We start from the raw sequence: 26609 nt of genomic DNA, 5'->3' as shown, positions 1-26609 counted from the left end.
CGGCGATGGTGGCTTTCTCTGGGGATGATCAATCTCGGCGAGGCGGTGGACAACTCAGCAACGTGGCAGATGCGTTCAGTGGTAAGTTTCCGATGGTCGTGCGATCGTTGGTAGCAGACCAATCGAACTGTGATAGCGGGCTAATGGGCCACGCGGTCGTCCTTAGCTTTTAGCGGGTGGAGCGAATACCGACTAACAATCGGGGGATCCGCGACGACGCACAGTGGCACCTGTTCATACAAAGTTGTGACAAAATTATAAAAATTGGTCTATGTGGCTAAAACTTGGGGTTTTAACTAATTTTGGGTCGCTGAATCCATTTCTGCTATCAGTTTTGATATTCCATATTTCATTTTTTCAACTACTTTTATTTAAACCCATTTGAATGCGTTGGTCGTTAAAGGGTTAATATAAACATTAATCATAGTAGCCAATCTCATCGGATAGCAGAAATGGTTGACAAAACTAGTAAAAATCACTAATTTTCAGTAATATGATGTAGTTCAGGCAATTAATTTGTAAGGAGATTTATGAGCTACAGGGCGTCTCCATATGGGTATTTTCAAAAATATAGATATACCAACTTGGGATAGTAGAGTGGGAGTGGAGGATGCGTCAGAAATCCTTCATCTTATTTCGGTATACGGGGTGGATGAAGAAAATGCGGGCGTGAGGGTGGTCCAAGGGGAGGGGAGTGATGAAAGAGGGAGGTGTAAGGGCAAGGCAAGGGGGGGAGGGACGGCGACGCAATACTCAACTGCATATTTTGCCTTCCATTTGAGACTTGGTTTGAGAAAATCGGTTCAGTCATCACCGAAGAACCGATGTGACTTTAATTGTGGAATATGCCCGGAATTCCGGACTTCCGGAATCGTCGATAGTGGACAATATATTCAAAGAATGTTTGATTGGCAATCAGTGATCTAGATCTGCGCTTAGAAGTAATTTGGTGACAATTTCAATAGTTTTTAGCCTCTGAGGTATTACGATTATACCGATTTATATGGGAAATTCCAGTGTATCCTTACTAACACCCCTGTAACTCCGGAAGCAAATGGCAGAACAGAATGAAATTCAGCAGCAGTCAATGGTATTACTGTATCTTTCATTTGAAATCAAGTTTGTAAAAATCGGTAGAGAATTCGTTGGGGAATGGGTGTGATATTAGCTTAGGAACTTGGCGGGTTCCCCGGGGGCGTCATGAACTGTCATAGGTGGCCTATGTGGTCAAAGCTGCTTTGATTGATCATTAGTGATCCAGACCCGCAAACTAGAGTAATGTTACATCAATTTTAATATGTTTTACATGATTTGAACATCATGGTGGTACCAGTTAATATGGGAATTTGCTGTGTGACCGCACTCTTCAACCCGTAACTCCGGAACCGGGAGTCGGATCAACTAAAAATGGGAGCGTTGTACCTTTCAGATGAAACTAAGTTTGCGAAAATCGGTTCAGCCATCTCCGAGAAAATTGTGTGAGTTTAAATGACACACACACATACACACACATACATACACACAGACATTTGCCGATCTCGACGAACTGAATCGAATGGTGTATGACACTCGGCCCTCCGGGCCTCGGTTAAAAATTCGAATTTTACATAGCCTTTCTTTATATGAGAAAGGCAAAAAATAGTTTTACCCAACTTTTTCTCCACCAAGGAGAAATGTAGCATAGCGACTGAGTCCTTTATTTTCAAATTATTATAAGTTTATTGGATCTATTTTAAGAGCATTTTAAGTGTCGGATACTAACGAGACGAAGCCGAAACGCATATTCCGTGACTAATTTAGATTCGCACAAAATAAATTTCATATTAATGGTATAACGCACCAATAAGATATTGAATTTTTAGTTGATTGATCTTCCGGTTTCGCAGTTACGGATCATAGTGGCGCAGAAAGCTACTTTCGACGGTCAAATCCTCGAGAACCCTGCGTATGAATCTTAGAGGATCAGTGAAGTATCTTAAATGGAGCATTATTTTGACAACTTTGGTTTTGATTTCGACAGTGGCGGATCCACGGGAAAGGTCCTGGGGGTCCGGACCCTATCACGCGCGTGCGACGCCACTATGCCGAGGAAAACCCTGTCAAGAAACCGCCTGCCCCAGAACTAGACGTAGGATGCAAAGAGCCCGCACCGAGGATGCAAGAGAGAACCGCCGTGAAGTGTTTCGAGCTGCGAAATTGGCCCTTAACAAGGCTATTAAAAGCAGCAAGAGAGCGTGTTTCGACAATCTGTTCGAGAGTGCCAACGCGAATCCGTGGGGTGACGCCTACAGAATCGTGATGGCTAAGACCAAAGGGGGCTCTCCACCCCCAGAAAGGTCTCCAGACCGGTTGGTGAGGATTATCGAAGTACTCTTCCCGTCTCGAGCCACAAGCCCCTGGCCACTTGCACCGCAAGACATTGTGGGCGCGGCCGAAATGGGGGCTCCGGTGACGAATGAAGAACTACTCGCAGTGACTAATTCCCTAGCAATGAACAAAGCTCCAGGGCCGGATGGAGTTCCAAACAGCGCTCTCAAGGCAGCGATCATAGCGAACCCGAACATGTTCAGGCTAGCTATTCAGAGATGCCTTGACGAGTGCCGCTTCCCCGATAGATGGAAAAGACAGAAATTGGTGCTGTTGCCGAAGCCGCCAGGCGACCCATCGGCGTACAGACCAATCTGTCTGATCGACACGATTAGCAAATTACTGGAGAGGATCATCCTCAACAGGCTAACCCCGTACTCAGAAGGCACGGACGGCCTGTCAAGCAACCAGTTTGGCTTTCGAAAGGGTAAGTCCACGGTGGACGCTATCAACTCGGTGATAAAGACTGCCGAGATAGCGATCCAACGGAAAAGGCGAGGCATTCGATACTATACGTTAGTGACACTTGACGTGAAGAACGCATTCAACAGTGCAAGCTGGGATGCCATCGCGCTCTCGTTACACCGGCTTAGCTTACCGGTGGGTCTGTACCGGATCCTGGAAAGTTACTTCCAGAACCACCTACTGCTACGCGAGACCGATGCCGGTCAGAAAAGGGTTCCTATTACCGCCGGAGTCCCGCAGGGCTCGATCCTAGGCCCGGTTTTATTGAACCTCATGTATGACGGGGATCTCAAACTAAAGTTCCCTCCTGGGGTCAAGATCGTAAGCTTGGAGGTCTATGGGGAGTCAATCCCTGAGGGAGAACTAACCGCACAAGACGCGATCAGTACGGTGGCGGAATGGATGAGCGCGAGAGGCCTGAAGCTCGCTCAGCATAAGACGGAGGTGGATATCGTCAACAACCGCAAGTCGGCACAACATGTAGTTATCTATGGGGGAGAAGTCGCGATCACTTTACAGCGGAGTCTGAAGTCTCTCGGAGCCATCATAGACGACAAGCTGACCTTCGGCAGCCATGTCGACTATACATGCAAGAGAGCGTCGACTGCTGTTGCGGCTCTATCGAGAATGATGTCCAACAGCTCAAACGTGTGCGTCAGTAGACGTAGGCTACTGGCAGGCGTTGCCGTATCTATCTTCAGGTACGGCGGCCCGTCATGGTCAAGAGCACTGAGGGTAACCAGTTACCTGCAGAAACTGGAGAGAACCTACCGCGTGATGTGCCTCAGAGTGATATCTGCATATCACACGAGGTCTCCTGCGTCATAGCGAGCATGATGCCAGTTGGGCTGGTCATCCAGGAAGATGAAGAGTGCTTTGAGCTGCGTGGCAATAAAGAAGCCCGTGAGCGCACCAGGGTCGCCTGATGGCAGCGTGAGTGGGATGACTCCTCGAAAGGTAGGTGGACCTACCGGCTGATACCTAACATATCGAGCTGGGTGGGAAGACTCCTTGGGGAAGTTCACTTCCATCTGACACATTTCCTGTCAGGCCAGTACCTCCACAGGTTCGGGCACGCGGAGGTCCCCGTCTGCCCTGACTGCCCAGGTGTTGACGAAACTGCCGAGCACATACTGTTCGTATGTCCTCGCTTCGACGTCGAAAGGAGAGCAATGCTTGACGTCTGTGGCTGGGACACAACCCCTGATACCCTTATTCAGCGGATGTGTCAATCGGTGGAGAAGTGGAACGCAGTCTCGGCTGCTACCACCCAGATTGCCTGCAGGCTGCAGAGAATCTGGCGCACCGAGCAACAGACGACGGGCACGGCTAACTAGTGATTGGTTAGCTCGAGCGAAAAAGGCCGAGCGCAGAAAAGTGAGTGAATTTTCTGTTCATGCTGAGGCAGGTTTGGCGCAGCGACTGGCAACCGCGTAAGGGGTAAACCCAGCCACCCCGAAGCAAGGCAGAAGAGTGAGTGTATAGTCGTATATGTGGACTGCCTCATGCCAAGATGGGAGGGTATTAGCGTAGTATGTTGGGACTTAGCTATTGATACCTCGTTGCGTGGCAGAGGAGTGAAGGGTGAGCATTCAAGTCAGCCTCACATGGTACGCTAAAGGTAGCACAAAAGTAAGCCTCATATGGAGTGTTAGAGAGTGAATCAGGGCGTGACAGAGAGAGCACCCAAGTAAGCCTCATATAGGACGTATGAATGCGTGAGCGAGAGTGAGTGAGTACTAGGGTTCGTCGCGGTTGCGGTAATTACCGCAACCGCGCGGTATTTACCGCACCCGCACCGAAAAATCTGCGGTGCGGTAAGCCACTTTTTCCCGCAGATGCGGTGCGGGAAAGAGCTTTTACCGCGTGGTTTTACCGCAACCGCACCGCAAAAAAATAATTGATAAAGTGATAATTTTGGTTATTCTAAATTGATAAACAGACTGCTATTACGAAAGAAAATCTAGCTGTGTCCGAAATATTTTGACGCTCTTATTTTTACGACATATTTTGGACTAGTTATTTTATACTTCTAAGAAAAACTTCACAAACTAACCATTTCAAATACATAAAATGCAAGATCCAAATAGAGACAAAATTATTAGATCATTTAAAAACAATAAATTTTTACTCTTAAATCCAATTTAAAAGTGTATCACTTCTCCCGATTTCTGCTGGAAATCGTTGAATTATGAATAGTTTCCGATATCAATTTTTCAACTGTGAATTTTGATTAATTTAAAGAAATTAGAGATAAACTTAATAGATGCTGGGACTTAAACACAACCCAAAGAATATAATTATCTTCATAAAACCAAACGAATTTGGAGCAATTGACAGTAAAGGCTACAAATGTATGAAATCGTCCAAAATAAGGAGGGGTCCAAATTAGGATGATTATTCTATCATTCGTTCATCAACATTTTATTTCTATCTTCTTTGATTGCTGTGTAAATTCAATGTGAGCCATGCAGTCAATTTAATTGGACTCTTTCTCAAAAAGTATGCTACATAACTTTTTTTCGCGTACTTCCATTCAAATTAACGATAGTTTTCTACCAAAGTCCTAATATTTTTCAGTAAATCCTCCAGCACTCACGCGAATGGTTCACCGAATAAGCAGCCGCTGTTGCTGAAAGAAGATTTCGCTAGAGTTTCGGAAGGTGTTTCACAAAATACAACGGCGCGTGTGCTGGAGGGTTAAGACTATTTTGTTGCTTTTGAAACTATTTTTGCCAAATACCACATCGTTTGACTCCCGTCCACTTTAATTGAAGTTTTTGCCATTGGCTCATTGGGAAAATATTATAGGAAAATACATGAAATGCTAGAACTTGCTAGAACTAGCCTTTAGAAAATTACTCTTCATATATTTTTAAAGGGAGCAATATTAGTTTCTGAATGAGAATACATATGTTTCTTGAAAAATGCGGATGTTAGAGTTTTGGGATATTTTGTCCATAAAACCCCCTATTTTTAATTACATTTCTGCTGTATGTTACGAATCATATATTTTTAGCAGTTTTTCTAATGTTCAATAATTCTGTACCGGTTGAGACCGGACTCCTGATTAGATGTAATGTATAGAGAAATTTTTTTTCGTCAAATATGGCGCCGTTCTTATTGATGAAATACAATGTTTTTATTTCACTGTTTTGGAATATATGCGCTACTATATAGAAGTACTGGTATTTCGACTTTAAAATGTTTTTTTTTTAAATTCCTCTAAGAATGAAAGGTGGTTTTTACTACGTAAATGCGAAAATCATCCATTTCATTTTCATATGTCAAACACATTGAAAATATGACAATTTAAAGAAAAAAATACTTCATCTCTTATAACATTTTTATTACATTTTTCAATTAACTGAAGGGTTGCTAAAATGAAAGTTTTCCTATTCCTGCAGTAGAACGTTTTTGAATGTATAATGTATAATGTACGGAGTTCTATTAATAGAAAATGCAAAAGTTGATTTTTTCTTAAACATTACATTCTTAAAGTTAAATTTCGTGTAAATAAGAATAACATTTTAATTTATATGGTTATACAAATGAACAATTTTTCAACACAATTTTTAAAAATATAAAAAATTTACCGCATTACCGCGCGGTGCGGTGCGGTAAATAAAGTGCGGTTGCGGTAAGCGGTGCGGTTTTGATATTTTTTTGCGGTTGCGGTGCGGACAATCCATTTACCGCCCACATCCGCACCGCGACGAACCCTAGTGAGTACATCAAGTACAGCCATCCCTCCAGAAGTAATACCGCGAGGTAGTCCCCCGGGGGGGGGGGAACAATGGCGGTGCCCAATAGAGTTTAGTCGGTATTACCTAGTTATGGTGCCCACCAGCTCCAGTACACCAGAGAGCCCGACACTCCAGTACACCCCGTGTGGTAGCTTGGCATCTACTAATGTACGTGTACTGGGTTAGTGCGTAAATTGCATTCTCTATTTAAAAAACCTGTTTTAATCCACCTAGCGGTGCAATTGTGCCTTTCTCAAACATGAACACGAGAATTTTTGCGTTGTTTATATTCATTATAAGCTTCCAAATGTATATATTACATTTTTATTATGCACGACATGACAACTATATACAGGAATAGAAATCATTATTCGAGTTCTAAAACTTTGAAAAAGAAAAAACAGCCACATTAATATTAAATTGAAAAAAAAGGTGCGAAATCGGCAAAGTCCCAAAAAGTCGATTTTTATAAAAAAAAAATTTTTGGGATAACATAAAATCTCGACGTTTCATGCATTTTAAAGATGTTTGGCATCAAAAATACGAATTCGATATCTGAAATTTCATGGGGTCCCCCCTTTGAAAACAAATTTTGAGTTCCGGCTTATATGGGAATTTCATATGTGACCGGACAATTTAGTCTATATGCCCGGACCCATATAAGCGATCCGTACGAAATTTTATAGACATCTATGGGGATATTATAGCTATCATTTGGGACTAAGTTTGTGAAAATCGGCCCAACCATTTTCGGGAAACTGATGTGAGTTCGTAAATTTTGAAAGATGGCCGCTTTTCCCGGGCACTTCCGGAACCGTCTATGGTGGTCAATGTAGTCAACGAAAGTTTGGTTGGCCGTCGGTGACCTAGAACAGCAAATTTAAGTTGTTTGAGAGACATTTTAGCGAAATTTTTACCTTTTTTGCTTTCATCGGAGTATCGGTTTGAATCACAATTTGCTATGTGATCGCACGCCACAACCCGTAACTCCGGAACCGGAAGTCGGATCGGAATGAAATTAAATAACCATTTACGGGGACGCAATACCTTTCATTTGAGAGCAAGTTTAGTTGAATCGGTCTAGCCATCTCCGAGAAACCGATGTGACTGTTATTCTGAATTTAGATACTTCCGCCGGGGCTTCCGGAACCGATGATGGTGGCCAATGTGGCCAAATAGACTTTGAATGGATGTTAGTGACCTAATACTACAAATCGAAGCAGTTGTGGTCATATTTTGGAAAAAATTTCACCTTTATACATTCATTGTAGAATTTATTAAAATCGACATTTTCTGCGTGTTAGTACTCATCACCCTGTAATTCCGGAACCGGAAGTTGGATCCATTAGAAATTCAATAGCAGCCTATGGGAACGTTGCACCTTTCATTTGAGACTAAGTTTGTCAAAATCTGTTCAGCCATCTCTGAGAAAAATGAGTGACATTTTTGGTCACATACACACACACAGACGCACATACACACACATACATACAACACACATACATACACACACAGACATTTGCCGAACTCGACGAACTGAATCGAATGGTGTATGTCACTCGGCCCTCCGGGCCTCCGTTAAAAAGTCGGTTTTCAGAACAATTGCAATGCCTTTCTATTGAGAAAGGCAAAAAAAGACTGGACGCTGGCAACGTGTGCAAATTATTCATAACAACAGAAAATTTTCCAAAAAAAATTGTATTTTGATATTTCTTGCTAATTTAGTGTTTCTTAACAAATTTAAACACAAATGAGTAGTCAAATAAAGGAAAATGGTTCGGGGGTGGGCGTAGCGTATTGGTAAATCGATTGCCTTGTACGCAGCGCACCTGGGTTCGAGTCCCGACCCCGCACATAGGGTTAGAAATTTTTCATAAGAGATTTTTCTAACCCGAAGAGGCGAATGACCTTAAGGTTAAAACCTCTATAATCGAAATAAAAAAAAAAAAAAAAAAAGGAAAATGGGCGAAAAAATTCAGAATCAGTCAGAATTTTCCATGCTGGCTATTACCAGCAGCTGATAAGCGTTTACATTATGCTGGTAGCACGCTGGTTGCATACTGGCATCAGCGGATGTCAACCAGCACTAATGTAAACGGGCCATCAACCAGAGAATGAGCTCGCCCGAGCAATGTTGAAAGTTATATATCCGAGGATGACGTCATCGGCAAAATCAATAAGTCAATCAGAGCAATGGAAAGGAGACATCACGACAGGGGTGCCAACCTTCCAGCTTTATCTGGATTCTTCCAGATTTTCAAGCCTCCTCCGGACATACAGATTTATGTTTGTCTGATCCAGATTTCAGGAAATTTGTCCAGATTTATCCAGACAATTTGAAAAATAACAAAATAAGTTTCAAGAACTCTTCCTTGATTCATAAACCACATTTTGAAAAAGCTAGAAACACAACACACCACAGTTTTTTAGCCGAAAGTCAACAGTTTTTTTGCCAAACTATATAAGCTAGAAGTTCCAACAGCCCAAGATTCTGGAAACTCTGAGATTCAAATTTAATCAATGTGCTCTATGCTGAAAATCATGGAATTGACATTTCCAGATTAGCATCGTTATCACCGAATTTTTAGTAAGCCGATATATTTACTAATATACAAAAAAGTTTCATTAGTAAAATGTAACAAATATAGCCCATCGGTGAGGAATGCATATTTTACTAAAGAATTTGGGTCATCCAGACAATTTCAGACTTTTTTAGAAAACATTAAAGATTAAAAAAAATACTTGGCATCCCTGCATCACGAGCGCTTGGCCGCTGGATGCCTAGACCTGTCGTCGTCCCCACCCCCAGAGGTAGCAGTGATCAAATGCAGCACTCATCGCTGTGGATTGTCAACATGCCCAATTGCTACAGTTGTTCTTTACAGCCCGACGTTCGACGGGAGAATGAACTCGCTCGAGGAATGATATTCTTTAAATAGTCGAGGATGACGTCATTCATAGAAGCGTAGTGTTCTGGGTGCTCAAATCTGTCGTACGAGACGCTATAGGCACGATGTTACTTGTCTGGCAAAAAAGCAACGACTGATTCAAACAGGCACACGGCACATTTATTTATAACTTTTCGTGTTCGTTAGAGTCATTAAGGTGCTCCCTATCGACGGATCTGCCGGGGATAGATTGACTGATGTACACAGAAAAAAATATTTTGTAATTTTAAGTTTATTTTCATGCACATATTTGGAGCATGAATATAAATGTAAAATTAAGTTCAACCACAAATATACACGACTTGTCGTGCTTTCTTCAACGAATTTTATTATAATTTTACAGGTGAATTGAAAATTGCAGTTTCATCAAACGGAAACTTTATTCGAATATTGATGTAGAATGTATGACATGTAACATTACACGAATGAAAGTGTAAAATTGTATGCTTTTTGATGCTCCAATTGGGTGCACTGATTTTAATGTAATTTTCAATCAATTTTTTGATCAAGCTCTGTATGTTTACATTCGTATTGATTTACATGTGGTTCAAATTTCATTATTGGGTGTGTATGGGAGTTTTCACGTTTTCCGAGATCCATTCATTTGTGTTTGTTTTTCAATAGTTTGCTATTGAAATACAAAAACACAATAGCAGTAAAACATAATTTCGGTTAATTCCGAATTGTTTGGTGATAACGTTCATAAATAACAAAGTTATTAGCGTTCAAAATAGTGACGCAAATGACATCATTTGATTTTAGACTTGAGAATGACACCCTGCCCCAGATAGTGCAGTAAGGCATTTTCATTGTCAAAAAAATTTCACTATTAAAAAACGAATTAACGGAAACATCTCAAAAATTGGAGCACTGCGGTAAAACCAATGGACATTTTTGAACTCAGCGCACCCGATTTACCCTAAAAACTAAAACCCAACCATGCGCCAAAAACTTGTAAAGGAATCGATAAAAAAATTATTGGGAAATACTTGACAGTGTCCCGCGTTTAGCGATCTGATCACTTCAAACCAAACCAACACGAAGCTGTCAATAATCGCTTCACTCTAATCGCATGGGCATTGGGCACAGGTACTGACTACTGACGCCGTTTACTAGGTTCGTCGTTCGTTGAGAATTTAAGTCTCCTTTGATTTGCTCACTCGTTCTACCTTTTACTGTTCTTATCATTCCTAAGCCAACTGCGAACCAAACAAGCAATTTAATTTCACTTTAAGGTTGCACAGAGAAAGCGCAAAATTCGCAAACGAAAAAAGCAGTTTTTTTCCACACCGTATGTCAGATCGTCATAAAAATCAATCAGCGTATGTAGAATGTTGTTACAGTACTGCTGATTGATTTTTATGAAGATCTGACATACGGTGTGGAAAAAAACTGCTTTTTTCGTTTGCGAATTTTGCGCTTTCTCTGTGCAACCTTAACATTCTCCCAGACAGACATAGAACTACGACCCCTCCCTCCTCCCGCCTTCACCACAGTAATAAAAAGGGCCCATTCAGAGATGCAAAACGAAAGATCGCCCGGAGCAACCTCGGTAGTCTTTGATGACAACCATCTCATATTACCAATGAAGGGATACAGTTCACTGTTAGTACCGTTAAAGATAAAAATAAGCACTAATAATTTTATAGGTTGTTGCTAATCAATCCAATTGACAAGTATTGCACTCTCGCCCAGAACAAAACTCTTCAATAGCCTACGGCTAGTAAATAGCTGCGATTGTAGTTCGTGATCGCCAGCTTCAGTCGCAGCTCTGTCGTCCCGTACACATTTACTATCCGCATTTGTTGTCAATTGTGGTGAGTGATGATTGTAGCAATTCTACTAAGTTAACATTCTTTCTTCGTCTCTCTCTCTCTCGCTCTCGTGCGCATTGTGTAAGTAAACGGCAATCACCAGCCAAGGGGGGAAATCTTCTTCTCATTCCGTCTCAATGTATCTTGATTGTGTGTTTTTTTTGTGTTGTTGTTTGTCCAACTAACCTAACGGCGGCGGTGATCGCAGGGGACGAGAATGTTCGTAACTTTGAATACTCTTCTTGTAAGACACGAACGCGGAGATCAGAGCGACGATATTCGCAGGTCACGGGAAGGTCGGCTCCTTGGGGTGTACAAGAAGCGAGGGTACCTCTTCTGCTGCCGTTTGTTTCAATGTTTTCGTCAGATTTTGCTGCTCTTTCGGCAGCCCCCTTCACGTACATACGTACGAGGGTGATACTTCTTGGGCTGTCGCAGCACCGCGCGCGCCAGGGGAGATGTTTAAACCGACCCGAGCCCGTGTATGATGCATGCATATGTATACAACAAATGCAAAAGCCGGGGAAAAAATCAGCCACACTACGCCAGAGAGGAGAACTTTTCGGTGGGCTCTCCGCGACGGTTTTGTAGGCTCGGTTCGGCAGAGGTCCGGAGGCAGGTTTCGGGAGGGTCGGGCTGTCGGTGGGGAAGGTGGGTAAAGCGCGAGTACGTCTTAGTTCGTGACTTTCTTCAACCAGTATAAAAAGCGATGAATTTTGCTTAACGATTGTCAGTCTTAGTATAGTGGTCACATCATTAATTCGATCTGAAGTTGCGATCGCACCCGCGTCCAGTCTACTAAACACCGAGAGAAAAAAAAACAGTTCTAACACGGAAAAATGTTCAGATTGGTGAGTTGCAGAATTGGGACTATTTAGTGGTGTTAAGCAGTTGAAAGTATGGAGTTGGCGGAAAATTGGTATCAAAATTGGATCACTTGATGGAAAAGGAAGAACTTTGAGTGATAAGTGATAACACGAGAAAAGCCAACGGAGATCCAGTTATCGATTTTTTTTTCAGTTCATTATCCATACACATACTCGTTTTAATATATTCGCTTGAATGGTTATGCTTAAAGTGTCCACGATTTTTCCGTGTTTTACTGAGCAAAAGTATTGTTTTAAAATGTTCAGTTCTACCGGAAATGAAATATTGTGACTTCCTGGGAAATTCTACTCGGTGCATTGGACAAGTTGTGAGGCACGATCGATAACTAATTTGAAAAGTTTAATAAGTTGAAGCTGAATGGAAAATGTATGGTGTTTTAAAAAATATAACAGCTCTATTAGATTAGTTTCTAAGCAACCTTATCAGTTTTCGGAGCGACATTACCCTGACGAATAGATTAAATATATAGTGATGACTGATGTCCTATTCAGACGAACTCTTGGATTGTTCTACTGCTGCTACAATGTTTTGAAAAGTGAAAAAGGCGTTGGAAAAACAAACCATTTGAATTGAAAAATTGCATCTCCAGCAAATTCGGAACATTTGTTTTTCTGTTTCAACATGTGCATTTCTTTCATATTGTTCAAATGTTGTATGTGAACAATTTTGAAATTTTCATTAGTTTAGGAACATTTTTAAGAATCTTGAAATTCCTCAGGTTCAGGTAACAAACCATTCCAACTAATCAAAAACCTCAGTGAAGTTCAGAATCAAAATTTCAAGCAGCTTCAAGTTCACATACAAATGAGAATTTGTTTTCAATGTCGAAGAAAACACTTCAAAATTGACAAAACTTTTTTAAGAGTTATGTCTAAGTGATTTCTGCTTCAAGAAGAACTGAGAACAGTTTTTTCCATTCATGTGCACCGTATATGTATAGATTCGAGTGATTTAGATATTTTGCGCTAAAATCCGTTTTTGCCTAGTTTCAAATCAAAGCGACAAGTAAGGCGAAAACTATTGTTTTAGACGACACCATCCTTTTCCATCTCGGACCCCACACCATTTGGACCACCATTTCTTTTGGACCCTAAGCTCACAACAAAACAGCCTCTTTCATTGTTCTGCGATCGACGTCAATAATATCCAATCTTATTTATTTTCGAGCAGAAAAGCCCTAAACTTGCTTTGCACGGCTCAACTATGATCGAAAATGCCAAACTCAACATTTAACGTTAACTGGCCACTACAGAACAGATGAAGACTTCCCGAGCAAACGGAAAGCCCATAATACATCATGCTGATGGGGTTTGACATGGGTGTTTGAAATGGGTTCAGCCCATGAAAACACCATCACCAGGGTCCGAAAGATCCCATATAAAATACCATATATTGGTGTATTTATGGGTTATTGAAACCATTTTATGGTATCTTGATGGTTGTGTATTTTGGCACGGACCATGTTTAAGGTCTTTTAAGGGGCTATGTGGTGTTTGAATCCATGAGTATTTGCTCGGGTTTGGTTGGTGAATGAAGAAATAAAATTGATTTAAAATAAAAGCGTGCGCTTTTGCATTGGAAATATTCACCATCAATATGTGAGTGAAGGCTTTGAATTTGAATCTAGGAAGAAGTCATTAAAATCAGAAATTTAGCCACACTGGATTGAATGTATCCCAGTTTAAAACGGCAAGTTGCTGGCTAACGGGGGGCTATTTGCCAACTCGGCTGCGCCATTTGCCCTTCAATTTGCCAGCAAATTAAAGGCAAACAAGGCAAGATCATTTGATTTGAAAGGCCAAACTTGGCAGAATTAGTACGATGGCTAATTGTACAAAAGATGCTGCGGTTACACTTACACACGATTCCACAATTTCCCACATTCGTTGGCTAAATAAAGTGCACCATACAAACAAAATACAAGCGAGAACACGCAAATTGTTTAAAAAAACAATTTTAAGCTGAATCAAAACATGTCCATTTCAGCCACCACGTTGACGTAATTGCAATCATGACACAATTTAACAAACCGTAATTCACGAATTGACGGAACATTACATGAAACATATACTTTACATGCCGAATGACATAAATTACACTTCCTGCCATTCAGGATAAACGCTATATGTGGAGTAAAATTACGTGATTTACGAAATTCAACGGCATGTAAAATTAAAATCAAACGTAAAACTCAGTCATTTTTGATGCTAGTATATGTCATGGTCAGGAGACGTAAATTTACACGATTTTTTTCTAGGTGTGTATGTATTGGAATTGCCTTTAACCCTTTATAAGGCCCAGAGTTTGGGGTTATTATTGAATGTTATATTAATAGAAACACGGTTCTTTCACTTAGTTTAGAATATATTAACATTTATTTCGTAAAAAAAACTGTTTTGAAAATATACTTGAGATCGCCCGTTAGAAAACGTCAGTCTTCGTAATGTTTGATGTATATCCAACGAGATTGGTGGAAATGTAAGGAAAAAATCGAGCTGGATCGGAAATATAGAAAGAAATTAATGTGGCTTACTGGTTATTGCCTGATTAGCAGTAAATCACCCCTGGATTCTGAGGATAAGTCGAAAAATTAGACCACAGACGTTCATTTATTCATTTAATTTTTTTCTTTGCAATTTTTACCACTTATAAACCAAATTTTCGGATTAAAAATAGTTGTTTTCACAAATTTGCATCACCAACTTATAGGGTCTAGAGTATTTTTTCAAAATCGTGCTAATTATATTATCCAAAAGGAACCGCCGCATTTTTTTCAAAAAACTTTTCACCAATCTGACACTTTTCAATGTATCTCAATAAAAAGTAAAAATAAGAGTTGCCAGACTCCTAACAAGAAGATTTAATAAGATTGGAACACTTCCTACTTCATATTTCTGCGGTATGAACGAAACGAAAAGGTGTCAATATAGTTGCCACTGCCTTATAAAGGGTTAAATCGCAACCGCAAATTGCATTTGTTCCTAGCGGCCATTTTAGCATAGGCGAGTTGTGTCAAACGTCAAAATGTTTAAATCGCCTGACCCATGTTCGTCCGGCTTTTTTTTGACTGGGATGCCAGTGTTTCCTTTCTGAAATAAGATTACCAACTAGGCTGCGAGTGAATCAAGGACATCTTGAAGCTTGCATTTGTAATTTGTAACGATATTAGTACTTTTTTACTTTATTTTTATTTACGTGACTTTAAAAGTGTTTTTTTCATTCGTCACGCTATATTAGTACTAGAAAACCTACTTTTTGCATTTTATTTTCCATACAACCAATGCAGTTCTCTGTAGTACAATACTTATTGCTTAAAGTCCACGAAATGATAAAAAAAATTGTCGAAAAACGTTCCATGCTTTAGGAGAAGGAATTAGACAAAATCGCTCCAAACTTTACTTCAACCTATAAAATTAATCAATGCTTTTGAATCATTATTCTGAACATAAAAAATTAAAAGAACTGAAAGGGAGGAGGCTAACTAACGTGGCGAATGAAATGTTACATTCGTTTGAATGAACTAGATCTGACAGGGTTCAAATCCATGAACTGAGACATTTGAAGAAAAACTAAGGACGCTTCCGAGAATCGTCGAAATTAAGGACATGTCGTTTAAAATAAGGATGGTTGGTAACCTTAGATAAGAGCTGCCAGTTTTCTAGCTTTTGTGTCCGCCTAACTTTGAAAACAGAAACTAGTGGAGCTATTAGATAATGGGACAGTCTAACATAAGCGAACTATAAGAGTAATAAGCAGTCTTTTTTTGTAAATGTGGGTAGAGGGTCTTCTCGTTCAATTTTTGTTTATTTTCCTGCCTGCAATTTGCTTTTTAAAGGTTCATCTCATTTGAATTTGAATGAATTATTTCAGCTGAGCTTTCAATATCAGAGTTAAAATTTTTCAAATTCATTGAATGAAAATTGATCATATTCAGCCGCATTCATTTTCAATATTCAGTGACGCAGTTGAAACGTCAAACGAACAAATCGCCCATTCATCCATGCAGATTTTCATTCGGCTCCGATTATTACACGAAGCGACCGTGCAGCAACGAATCAAACGCATCAAAGTAGGCCCTGGCACAATGTAAGCGATGATGTTTCAAGATTCTCCAACACGGGTCCAATGATGGACATCTGTTGAATGGTTATTTGGTCGTCATCCGAAGTTGGTCCAACTAATGTCCTTCATTGAACGATTTTGAAACCAACCGTTCTTAGTGGGTGATCACACGTTCCCAGTGAGCAAATTTTCTGGCAGAGACCGCTCTGCTAGATTTCTGTAAGTCTTGGTTTGGCAGCCCTGTCAGATTTCTGCGCGTATCCTGTCGGGTTAGTTGAGCCACGGCGAACTCGGTTTCGCTCGCGTTTTCTGGCAAATTTTGACAGGAACCGAGCAAAACCCTGGCATAACTCGGACATAAACTGTGCAAATATCCTGGCAATTCCTATCTGGTAGAATTTAGCACGAATCGCGCAAAACATCTGACAAAAATGTGGCAGGAAGCGTGCAGAGATCTTGGCCGTACATTTCTGGCTGGATTTTGGATAAAAGTGAGCAGCATCGGCTGGTTTAACCGCTTCTGTCAGAAACGGTTGTTGCATTTGAGCGAATTCGTTGCCAGAATTCTCGCACAAATCGCGCAAAATGCTCGCAGAAACTCTGCCAGCATCAATTTTGCTTTGCTCAACTTTTGCTAACTTTCTGCTTGCCACGCTGACCGGGTGAATGTAGTTAATATAAAAAACCAACTCGAATGCAATAACCGGTTGAGTCGGAATCGGTTGTTTCTTTTGCGGTGGAATCCATTCACTCAAAAAAAGTAAACGTTATGCCTATTGATTTTACACATAGATTTTTGCAATTAACGGAGGCATACAGACACTCTTTGCTGGCACATAAACCTAATGTGTGTATTTACAAGAAATATTAATCTTACATTCACATTTCATAACTATTAGGCACATAAAACCCCATTCTATAACAATATGCACATATAACTTATTTGTGTGCATACATAGTTTATACTGTTGACACATAGAAGATATGTGTGCGCGAGATAATAATAGCATTTCTTCTTCATATGAATTTTAAGCGGTTTGAAGCAAATAGAATTAACGTTTAGATTTTTTTCAGTGTTTAAAATTCCGAACCGGTTCCGGAATGGCCCACTGAGACGTCCAAAAATTTGTTTCAAAATCGTTCAACACGGGTCCAACGATGGACGTTCGTTGAACGGTTATTTGGACGTTGTCCAAATTGGTCCAACGAACGTCCGTCATTGGACGATTTTGAAACCAACCGTTCTTAGAGGGGGGTTTAACTGAGAGAATCTGCAACGGCTTTCACTAGAAATTCACAACCAGTTGATGAGTCCCCCAGTTGTATTCCCAAAATTTAGCAAAGCTTAGGTACATGGTGAATAACTTATCTATTGTTGGTCGTTCTTCTCGAAATCCACAATAATTCGCAATGTTGGCTGATTTATGGTGGAATTCTAACGCAAAATACAAGCCACCGAGAAGCGCAAAAATTGTTTTAAAAACCGTTCAACACGAGTCCAACGATTAACGGTGTTAATGTTCAACGGTCCCGCACAGTGGCCAGAGACCGGAAAAACCTAGCCCAGAGGGGTTCAAAATCGACATTTTTAAATGTTTGCTGATATGAAGGAGCATGGCGATTAGTGCAAATTAACTGAATAAAACGTAAACAAACACTTTTTGTAGAGATTGAAATTAGTTTTATCCAATTAACCGTTTAACAGACGTCTAGTGTTGGACTCGTGTCGAGCGATTTTGAAACAATACGTTGAGTTTTGCCGTGGGAGCTCAAACGTAACAACGGATTCCGTATAAAAAAGATTCAGAATAGATTATTGCTTTTGAACTGGAACCCACACAGGTTTCATTCAGGACTCCGAATCGATTTCCGAGTGGTTAGACTGGGAATTATGTGATCATTTGCCATTTCAGTCAACCTTACCCACTACACAAAGCGTCGACAGTAGCGAACCTGTCGTAGATATCCTAATTACCTATAAATATGCCTAGGGTGACCATACGTTTTGGTTTCCATGTCCTAGTTTTCAACTGATTGTCCTGGTGTCCGGGGATGTCGAGCAAAACCCTTGATTTGTCCTGGTTTTTCAATTCCAAGCCTAAAATAATTTTTTTCCTAATGTCTTCGCTTCATTCACTCTGGTCCAGATCGCAGTAGCGGCCGAACACAACCATAACTGCAACGTAAAATCACTCTCACGCAAAGTACGAGAGACAAAGCCTAGTACACTCGAATCTCTCAATTGTGCTATGCGGTATCTCTTGTAATCTCTCAATCGTACTTCAATATGTTTCCTTTCAACTACCTTTTCTTACATGAACATTGAGTAGATAAAATATGAGACATTTATATGAACGTAACATATAAATTAGCTGCAATCCGCTTGATAAAAAATCTGGTAGCCGGCAGATATCCGTGAAGATTTCGTACCTGCCAGAATTTTAAAAATTGTTCTGTCAAAATTCTGCCAGCTATGTTTCTCTTTGTGTGAATTTCTCCATGTTTACATTTTATATGTTGAAGCTAAAAGGAGACAAATAGATTTAGTTTTAAATATTTTAAGAAGCACGATATTTGAATTTCTAGTTGGTAACTAGTCATGGTCTTATAACATCGATCTCCATGAAACAATGAAGAGCTGGTAGAGCTTCATTTCGGCTTAAATTGTTAATGGAAATTTCCATACAGCCACATTTACTCCTACGCCAGGAATACTTCAGGGAAGCTACTTGGGATCGTTGATGTTTCTGCTTTACTTCAATGACGTGTATTTAGCGCTGAGGATTCCTCACCGGTCCTTCGCAGAAGATCTCAAAATGTTTGGTCTCATACGCTCTGTTGAGGAACTGTAGATTTCTCCAACAATGGCTTGAAGTTTTCGCTGATTGTGGTTTAGCAAGAACATCCTGTGCTTAAAAATGCGAAGAAGTGCCCAGTCATTGAAATTTCACGAAATACGAGCAGAACTCCGCCCGCCAGACTTCCAGAATTTTTTGACTGCCGAAAACCTGGGAAGTATTTTGCCCTACACGAGGTAACGGACACTCAAAAAAAAGTAAACGTTATGCCTATTGATTTTACACATAGATTTTTGCAATTAACGGAGGCATATAGACACTATTTGCTGGCACATAAACCTAATGTGTGTATTTACAAGAAATATTAATCTTACATTCACATTTCATAACTATTGGGCACATAAAACCCCATTCTATAACAATATGCACATATAACTTATGTGTGTTCATACATAGTTTATACAGTTGACACATAGAAGATATGTGTGCGCGAGATAACAATAGCATTTCTTCTTCATATGAATATTAAGCGGTTTGAAGCAAATAGAATTAACGTTTGGATTTTTTTCAGTGGAAGGAGGCGGGGTCCCATTTTGACTGTCTTGAGTTTTTAATTACCTGATTTGGTCACCCTATACATGTCTTCATTTTCATCAACGACCAGGATTCTGCATCGGTATTGATTTCGAGCAAGAAATCTGCCAGATTTCCGAAAAATGTTAAAAAATTCTTCATTTGTTCAAAATGTTAAAAAATTCTTCATTTCATTTCAAATGTCTTCACATTTGGCATCGCTGTTCAATCGGTTTCAGAACCGGTTCCCGATCAAACCATTCGGAATTCGGATTCGGTTCTTGCATTTGAGTTGGAATCCATACTGACTCCATTCAGAATTCCGAACCGATTCCGGAATGGGTTCACCCAGTTAAACTCATTCCGGAACCGGTTCGGATTTCTGAATGGATGCAGAATTAACTGGGATTCTCAGCTCAGTCGGAAATGAACCGGAATTCTGACTGGTTCCAGTTCGTATACCGGCTCCAGTGACACAACCAATTCTAGTTAGAATCGGTTGTGTCACTAGAGCCCGTGTGCGAGCTGGAACCAGCCAGAATTCTAGTTCATTTCCGGCTGAACTTTACTGGGATGGTTTCCAACTCAAATACAACAACCGATTCCGACTCAATCGGTTTCAGAACTTCATTCAGGATTCCGAATGGTTTGACCGGGTAACTGTGCAACTGTGTTGTTGCATTTGAGCCCACTGAAAATTCCATAAAAATGTTTCAAAATCGTTCAACGCGGGTCTAACAATTGAACAGTTTTTGGGCGTCGTCCAACGTTGATCTAACGAACATCGTCTATTGGACGATTCTGAAACCAACCATTCCATTCAGGATTCCGAACCGGTTCTGGAACGGTTTGACTGGGATTGGTTGTATATTTTTAACCAGAATTCAAACCGAAGGTACCCTCTAAGAACGGTTGGTTTCAAAATTGTCCAATGAAGGACGTTCGTTGAACGAATTTGGACAACGTCCAAATAACCGTTCAACAAACATCCATCGTTGGACCGGTGTTGAACGATTTTGAAACAATTTTTTGGACGTCTCAGTGGGTAGTCGGAACTGAAAATGTGTAGTAGATCAGAACGCAGCCATGAGAGGAAGCAACTACCCACTAAGAACGGTTTGATTCAAAATCGTCAAATGGAGGACGTTCGTTGGACCAACGTTAGACGACGTCCAAATAATGGTTTTGAATGAATGTTTTGGGCTTCTCAGGAGGTAAACTTAAGTTGTTCGCAATGCTGTTATGTAAATCTGTTCCAAAATGACAAGTAGTCGTATTATTCCGAACTGTCAACAATACATTTAGAAAAGCTATCTGTTCTAAATATTGTTTGCTTGATTTTTTAAAATTGTTTATCACTGTTTTTCTGCTGATATTTGTCACACATACTAATAAAAAATATTTGAAACGATGTTCCATTCGTGTTGCAAATTGTATGAAATTTAAAACAGAATAGTACAGCTCTAAACCTTCTAACAAAAAGTGCTCGAAAAATAGATCTGCATCTCAGCATTGCGCTCAATCTGTTTTAATCGGAGATGTAAAGTAGAGCAGACCATACAGTATACATCAGCATTTCGAACACGATTTTTTTACCTACTTTTTCAGTAAAATGTTTTATTTTCGTGGTTTTTAGTATATAGTATATAAAAGCTCACATAAAACAGCCAAGAAAGAATATAGGTGGAAATAATGAAAATGGACGAAGCTACGGCCGTTGTTCCAGAAATTCTCTTTTCCTAAAAAGCTTGCGATTGACACATGACAATATTATTTTAATGAGAATTGTATGTTCCGTTAAAAACAATAATACAGAAAGCCGTTTGCAGTAAACTTTCAATATTATCTCTAGAAGTGGTTATCAAATCACAGCAGACCTTTCACAATCGTCCTGGGAAAAATTACAATCTAATATTACTCCATTCAAATCTAATCTGATCTTACCCCGTAGCGACAATTCGTGGTCCAACAAGTATGGCCCATGCATATAATAGGTCCATTCACACCAAACCACACACACCTGATACCATCATCAATTGGGCTCTTCTCCCATAACCTTGCCGGCAGTGACCCACAAAGCCTGAGCAGTAATATATAATAATAATGAAAGAAAAAAATCATGGCCCATAATAAGCCTCAAGCTGCGCACGCGTTCAAGCATCCATCTTAAGCCGGCATTCGTCTTAATCAGCATCTCGTTGGAATGAAGCCACTGTGTACGTATATAAAACGCAATTACTTCACACCATTTGTTGCCGGCCATTCTACCACACCTCCACCGGTTCCACGGTTTCAGCCGAGTTTAGCTTTAATGAAAACAAACACGACAAAGCCCCCATTCGGTTGAGGAGCGGAAAAGGTGCTTACCTGGTAATTGATCCCACGCCGTGTGTTGGTGTGTCGGCCGACCTGACCGGACCCACCCTGAGCTAAGAGTAGCACTGGGAGATTCAGATGCCAAACGAGCGTGTTCGTCGCAATTGATTTTATCGAGCCAGGTCTGCGCAACAGCCATAAAGTACATCATCCACAATTGCGCGCCAATCAAGGTGTATTCCTCGATGCGGGGTGTTTATAATTTGCCGAGCTATTCGAAGCTGGTGTCGTGACGCTTCCACATTCCGGCAGGCTTATTTTGTAACATGTAGACATATTGCTTGAAAAGATTCTAACTCAGTTCGAGTTTGGTTTCAGTAATTGCTCGAACGATAATCGAAAGGATTTGGAACACGAAAACCGCACCTTCAACCGAACAGTAAAACACTGATGTCTAGATGACTTTCAAGTCTCGTTTAGAAATGATGGTAGTTTCCTTAGTTATACGTTCAAAACAGTCGTGATCATCTTTCTGTTTTGTGAGATCATGTGATCGCGTATAGTATGCGGAACATTATTCCCTATCAAATGTTTGTCAATGGAAAACACTAACAGTAAGAAGCAAATCTGCCTCGCCGTTACACGTGCGTTGATCAAACGAACCCTGATTTACTGAATAGCTTTGCTACTCGTTGGTCATCAAAGCGTTCTCAGAAGCGATTGAACTTGATCGAAGCAGATGATTAGACACGGTGTTATTGTGGTAAAAATACCCGACAGAACTGACTGAAAATAATTGAACAACGTTCATATTTTTCATGCAATAAAAGTCCCATCTCGTCCTTCACCGAAACAACATGAAACACGAAACATGACGATGTCCGACCATCCAGCACTTACCGCCGTTCGACAGCATGTCGAAGGTAGCAAACCACTTTGGCGCCATTTATGGTCAAATGATCGATGATTGATAACTTGATTAGGCGTCTCGTTTATTGATTGCCATCACCCATCCATCGACTATGTAACGTGACAGAGAAGAGCAGTACCGGAATCGTGCGGTCGTGATTCCAGGAGCACCATCATGAATGTAAAGGTCAAGGAGACTGCGGATCGAGGGGCTAGTCGGATGGGGACGCCCGGTTGATTATTCGTTTAACCCATTATAACCCAGGGGTTTCAAAAAGTGAGCCAAATGCAGTGATATCTTCAATTCCACCAAAAAAAGTATCAAAGATTATGGGAAAAATAAAATCACCGCTTAAAATGGTTTTGAGAATGAAAATATTTCGTGCAAAAAAATTCGTACGCTTAAATAAAAACAACAAATTTTAAGTTGTTTGACATATTTCTTCGGATTTTCTGATAGACAACACTTCTTTTACACCTGTAGGAATGTTTTGTCACATAATGGAATTATTAGCACGAAATCCACGAATAAAATTCAATTAAATGTATTGCTTACTTTTCAGCCGCCATTTGCCCCAACTATACACGGTTCAAAAATGTAAACAAAATTATAAAAAAATGGCAGTTGTCTTGTTTCACAATGAAATATGAGGTGCAATGATCCCATTAGTGCAATAATAAAGCAGTTAGATGCCAAAATTCTGCAGTAAATACGCGTTAAACGATGGATAGTTCTGCGTATGAAATTTCATACGCTAGGATATAATGGGTTAAATGCGACTTTACCGATTAATTTGAGTTTGTAAGCTCTGAAAGGAATATTTAAAATTTGATCGCAATTTAATAGTTTCAATGAATGAATTGCAACTTCTCAATAACAATTATTTGCGTAAAGTTTATGTAAAAACCAACGCGCGAACGTAAAAAAAATCGGCTGGAGATGCAATTGCTTCAGTTCTAGTTTTACTCAAAAACTCCAATTAAATATTCTACACTGCTAAACATGCCAACTATAGATAACCAGTGTCTCCTTATCTTACCCCCTCGCAGGTCATCATCTCCGCCCTGGCCGCCGTTGCGCTCGCCCAAAACCCGGATGCCGAAGCACAGATTCTGTCCTCGGACAGCGTAGTCAACCCGGACGGTTCGTACGCATGGAACTACGAAACGAGCAACGGCATTCGTGCCCAGGAAGAGGGAGTCGGAGGCCAGTCCGCTCAGGGTAGTGCGTCGTGGACGGACAAGGATGGTACACCCATCCAGCTGACCTACGTTGCCGATGTGAACGGCTTCCAGCCCCAGGGTGCCCATCTGCCCCGCGAAGGACCTGCTCCGGCCCATGTGCTGAAAACGCTCGAATTCATCCGTTCCAATCCACCGAAGGATGATCCCAACTTCAACATTCAGGCACTGGAAGCGGAAATCGCCAGACTGCAGGCTCTCCAGTAAAGGTACCCACCCCCCCCCGGACTGATAGCGGGATCCTGAGGGGCAGGCCAATCGGAACTCGTAGCAACCTGTGCACATACTCAGAATACCAAGAAGAAAGACACCATCTGCGATGCAAATGTAAAGTGAATTTTTGAATTTTATCTTGTAAATTTATTGTACATAACACTATTCCTTAGTTTTAAATTTTTCTGAGCAATAGAAAGCAAACTTTTTTTTATGTAACTTTCAAAGATAATGCATTTTTGAGATGCATTTGATTGTGAGACAATGTGCCCATATCATGTTTTTTTTTAACTAAATCGATGTAGGAAGAGATTACAAGCAAACACCGACGTCTAACGTCAACAAAATAGAGGACGAGTCAAACAGCAACACTATGTTGAAACAGATCCAACTGTCAAAATAAAACAACAGCTGTTGGTTAACAATGTTGCGAAGAAACGAAAAGAGTGATAGAATGAGAGCGGGGAGCGGCGACAAATGAAAATGGTTCATTTTTTACCGTCACAAAACGACAAACAGAAACTCAGCTAATGTTAGGAAAGGGGAAAATACTATCTCAATGACATAACTTGTTCATACAGAAACGATATTATTTTATAAATAACTTTGACTTTTTATTTCGAAGAATGAAATTTGAAAGAAAGAACTAACGGCCGTGAGGTAAATGAATTTTGTTCCCATAGGTTTCCTAGAAATTTTTACATGAGATCCAATCTATTCTATTGCCAGAGCTCCAGTCCAAGCAGATGAAGTGATATCAAATGAGCCATTTTTCAATTAGGCTTCACATCAACCGACATAGCCTCACGAAATCAGCAGGATGAACGACAGTTCACTTGTACTGTTTACCAGAGGTAAAAATATTCAAATTCATTGAATGAAAATTGATCATATTCAGCCGCATTCATTTTCAATATTCAGTGACGCAGCTGAAAACGTCAAACGAACAAACCACCCATTCATCCATGCATATTTTCATTCGGCTCCGACTATTACACGTGGCGACCGTGCAGTAACGAATCAAATGCATCAAAGTAGGCCCTGGCACAATATAAGCGATGATGATTGTTGTTTCATATGCTCTATTGGCATTTGAAAACATTTTCCTAGATGATTAGTGTAATGAATATAGGGTTGCCACCTCTGGAGAGGCTTTGACCCGGAGATTTTCACTGACATGGGGGGGGGGGGTGGATTTTGCGTTGAATTAGACAGAAATTGGAATCAAAGCGATTGCATTTTAGAGCACTTTAATCGCTTTTTATTACTACGTTAAAGTAAAACTAAATTTTTCACGTTTGAGAATGGTTTTATCGGTTTAATCTGGTGTGGTATTTCACTTCCCTGACGAAGTGCCAAGAAATCAAAAGCACCAGCTACTCTCGCTGTGGAGGATAAGTCGAACGAGCATTGCTTTCCTCCCTAACTAACACACACTTAATTTTTTCTGCCGAATCTCACTTTTTTGCATCTTTTGTCCAAATCTTAACAGCTGAGATTCAGCAAACATGTTTTTTTCTGAGTCTCAGTAAAAGCGACGTTTGAGTGCTGAAACTCGGAAAATATTTCACCGAAAATCAGCAAACTCTCTTTACTGAGATATCAGTTTCTAAATTTGCTGACTACACAGCTGTTGTGAAATTACCGAAAGGAATTGAGTGTGCAGGAAAAGGAGAGCAAAGGAGGCAGGGATTCGGCATCACATAGGAAGCACATTAATCGCCAGAGGTCGCAACAAAAGGGCAAAAATTACCTCCCTAGCCAACAGTTAAGGGTCACTGCAGGAGTAGCAACAACACCGGAAGAATTCGTTTGATGTTGACCTAGTCAGATGGATTAGAACAAATCTGCCATACCTTGCTGCAGCTGGTGATAAGCAGTGGAGTAATTTGATAAAATTGCAGCAAAATAACTTTTTTACACAATTTTGAGCGACTTGGTGGGATGCAACATTTAAATTGTAACATATAGCAAAATATTACTTTTATAAATTTGTAGTAAAATTGCTTTTTTTATTTTCACTGCTTTGTGAAAGAAATCATCAATATTTGGATAACTCATCTTCGCCACCTTGAAAGGGTTAGTCGGGAAAAATAAATCTGAAACAGAGTAATAGTTAACTTGAACTTTTTAAATATTTTGTAAATAATCAGTTAATTCAAAAAAAAAAAATAAAATTACGCTTCTTCCCACCAAACCCGGAGAAATTGATGTAAAACCCGGAGATTGCTCCCAAAAAACCGGAGTCTCCGGGTCAAACCCGGAGAG

At 40.3% G+C, this 26609-nt stretch overlaps 1 protein-coding gene across 1 annotated transcript; it reads left to right on the top strand.

The window, feature by feature from the left end:
* Nucleotides 1–12034: 12034 nt before the first annotated feature.
* Nucleotides 12035–24945, top strand: LOC131688981 (pupal cuticle protein Edg-78E-like). The gene is made up of 2 exons (XM_058973686.1): nt 12035–12191; nt 23937–24945. Exons 1-2 carry the CDS (start codon nt 12180–12182, stop codon nt 24333–24335), a joined length of 411 nt encoding a protein of 136 aa, XP_058829669.1. The 5' UTR covers nt 12035–12179; the 3' UTR covers nt 24336–24945.
* The last annotated feature ends 1664 nt before the right edge of the window (nt 24946–26609 follow it).

The sequence above is a fragment of the Topomyia yanbarensis genome, chromosome 3 (assembly GCF_030247195.1).
Source record: "Topomyia yanbarensis strain Yona2022 chromosome 3, ASM3024719v1, whole genome shotgun sequence".
Lineage (NCBI taxonomy): Eukaryota > Metazoa > Arthropoda > Insecta > Diptera > Culicidae > Topomyia > Topomyia yanbarensis.
This window is presented reverse-complemented; position numbering and strand designations above follow the sequence as displayed.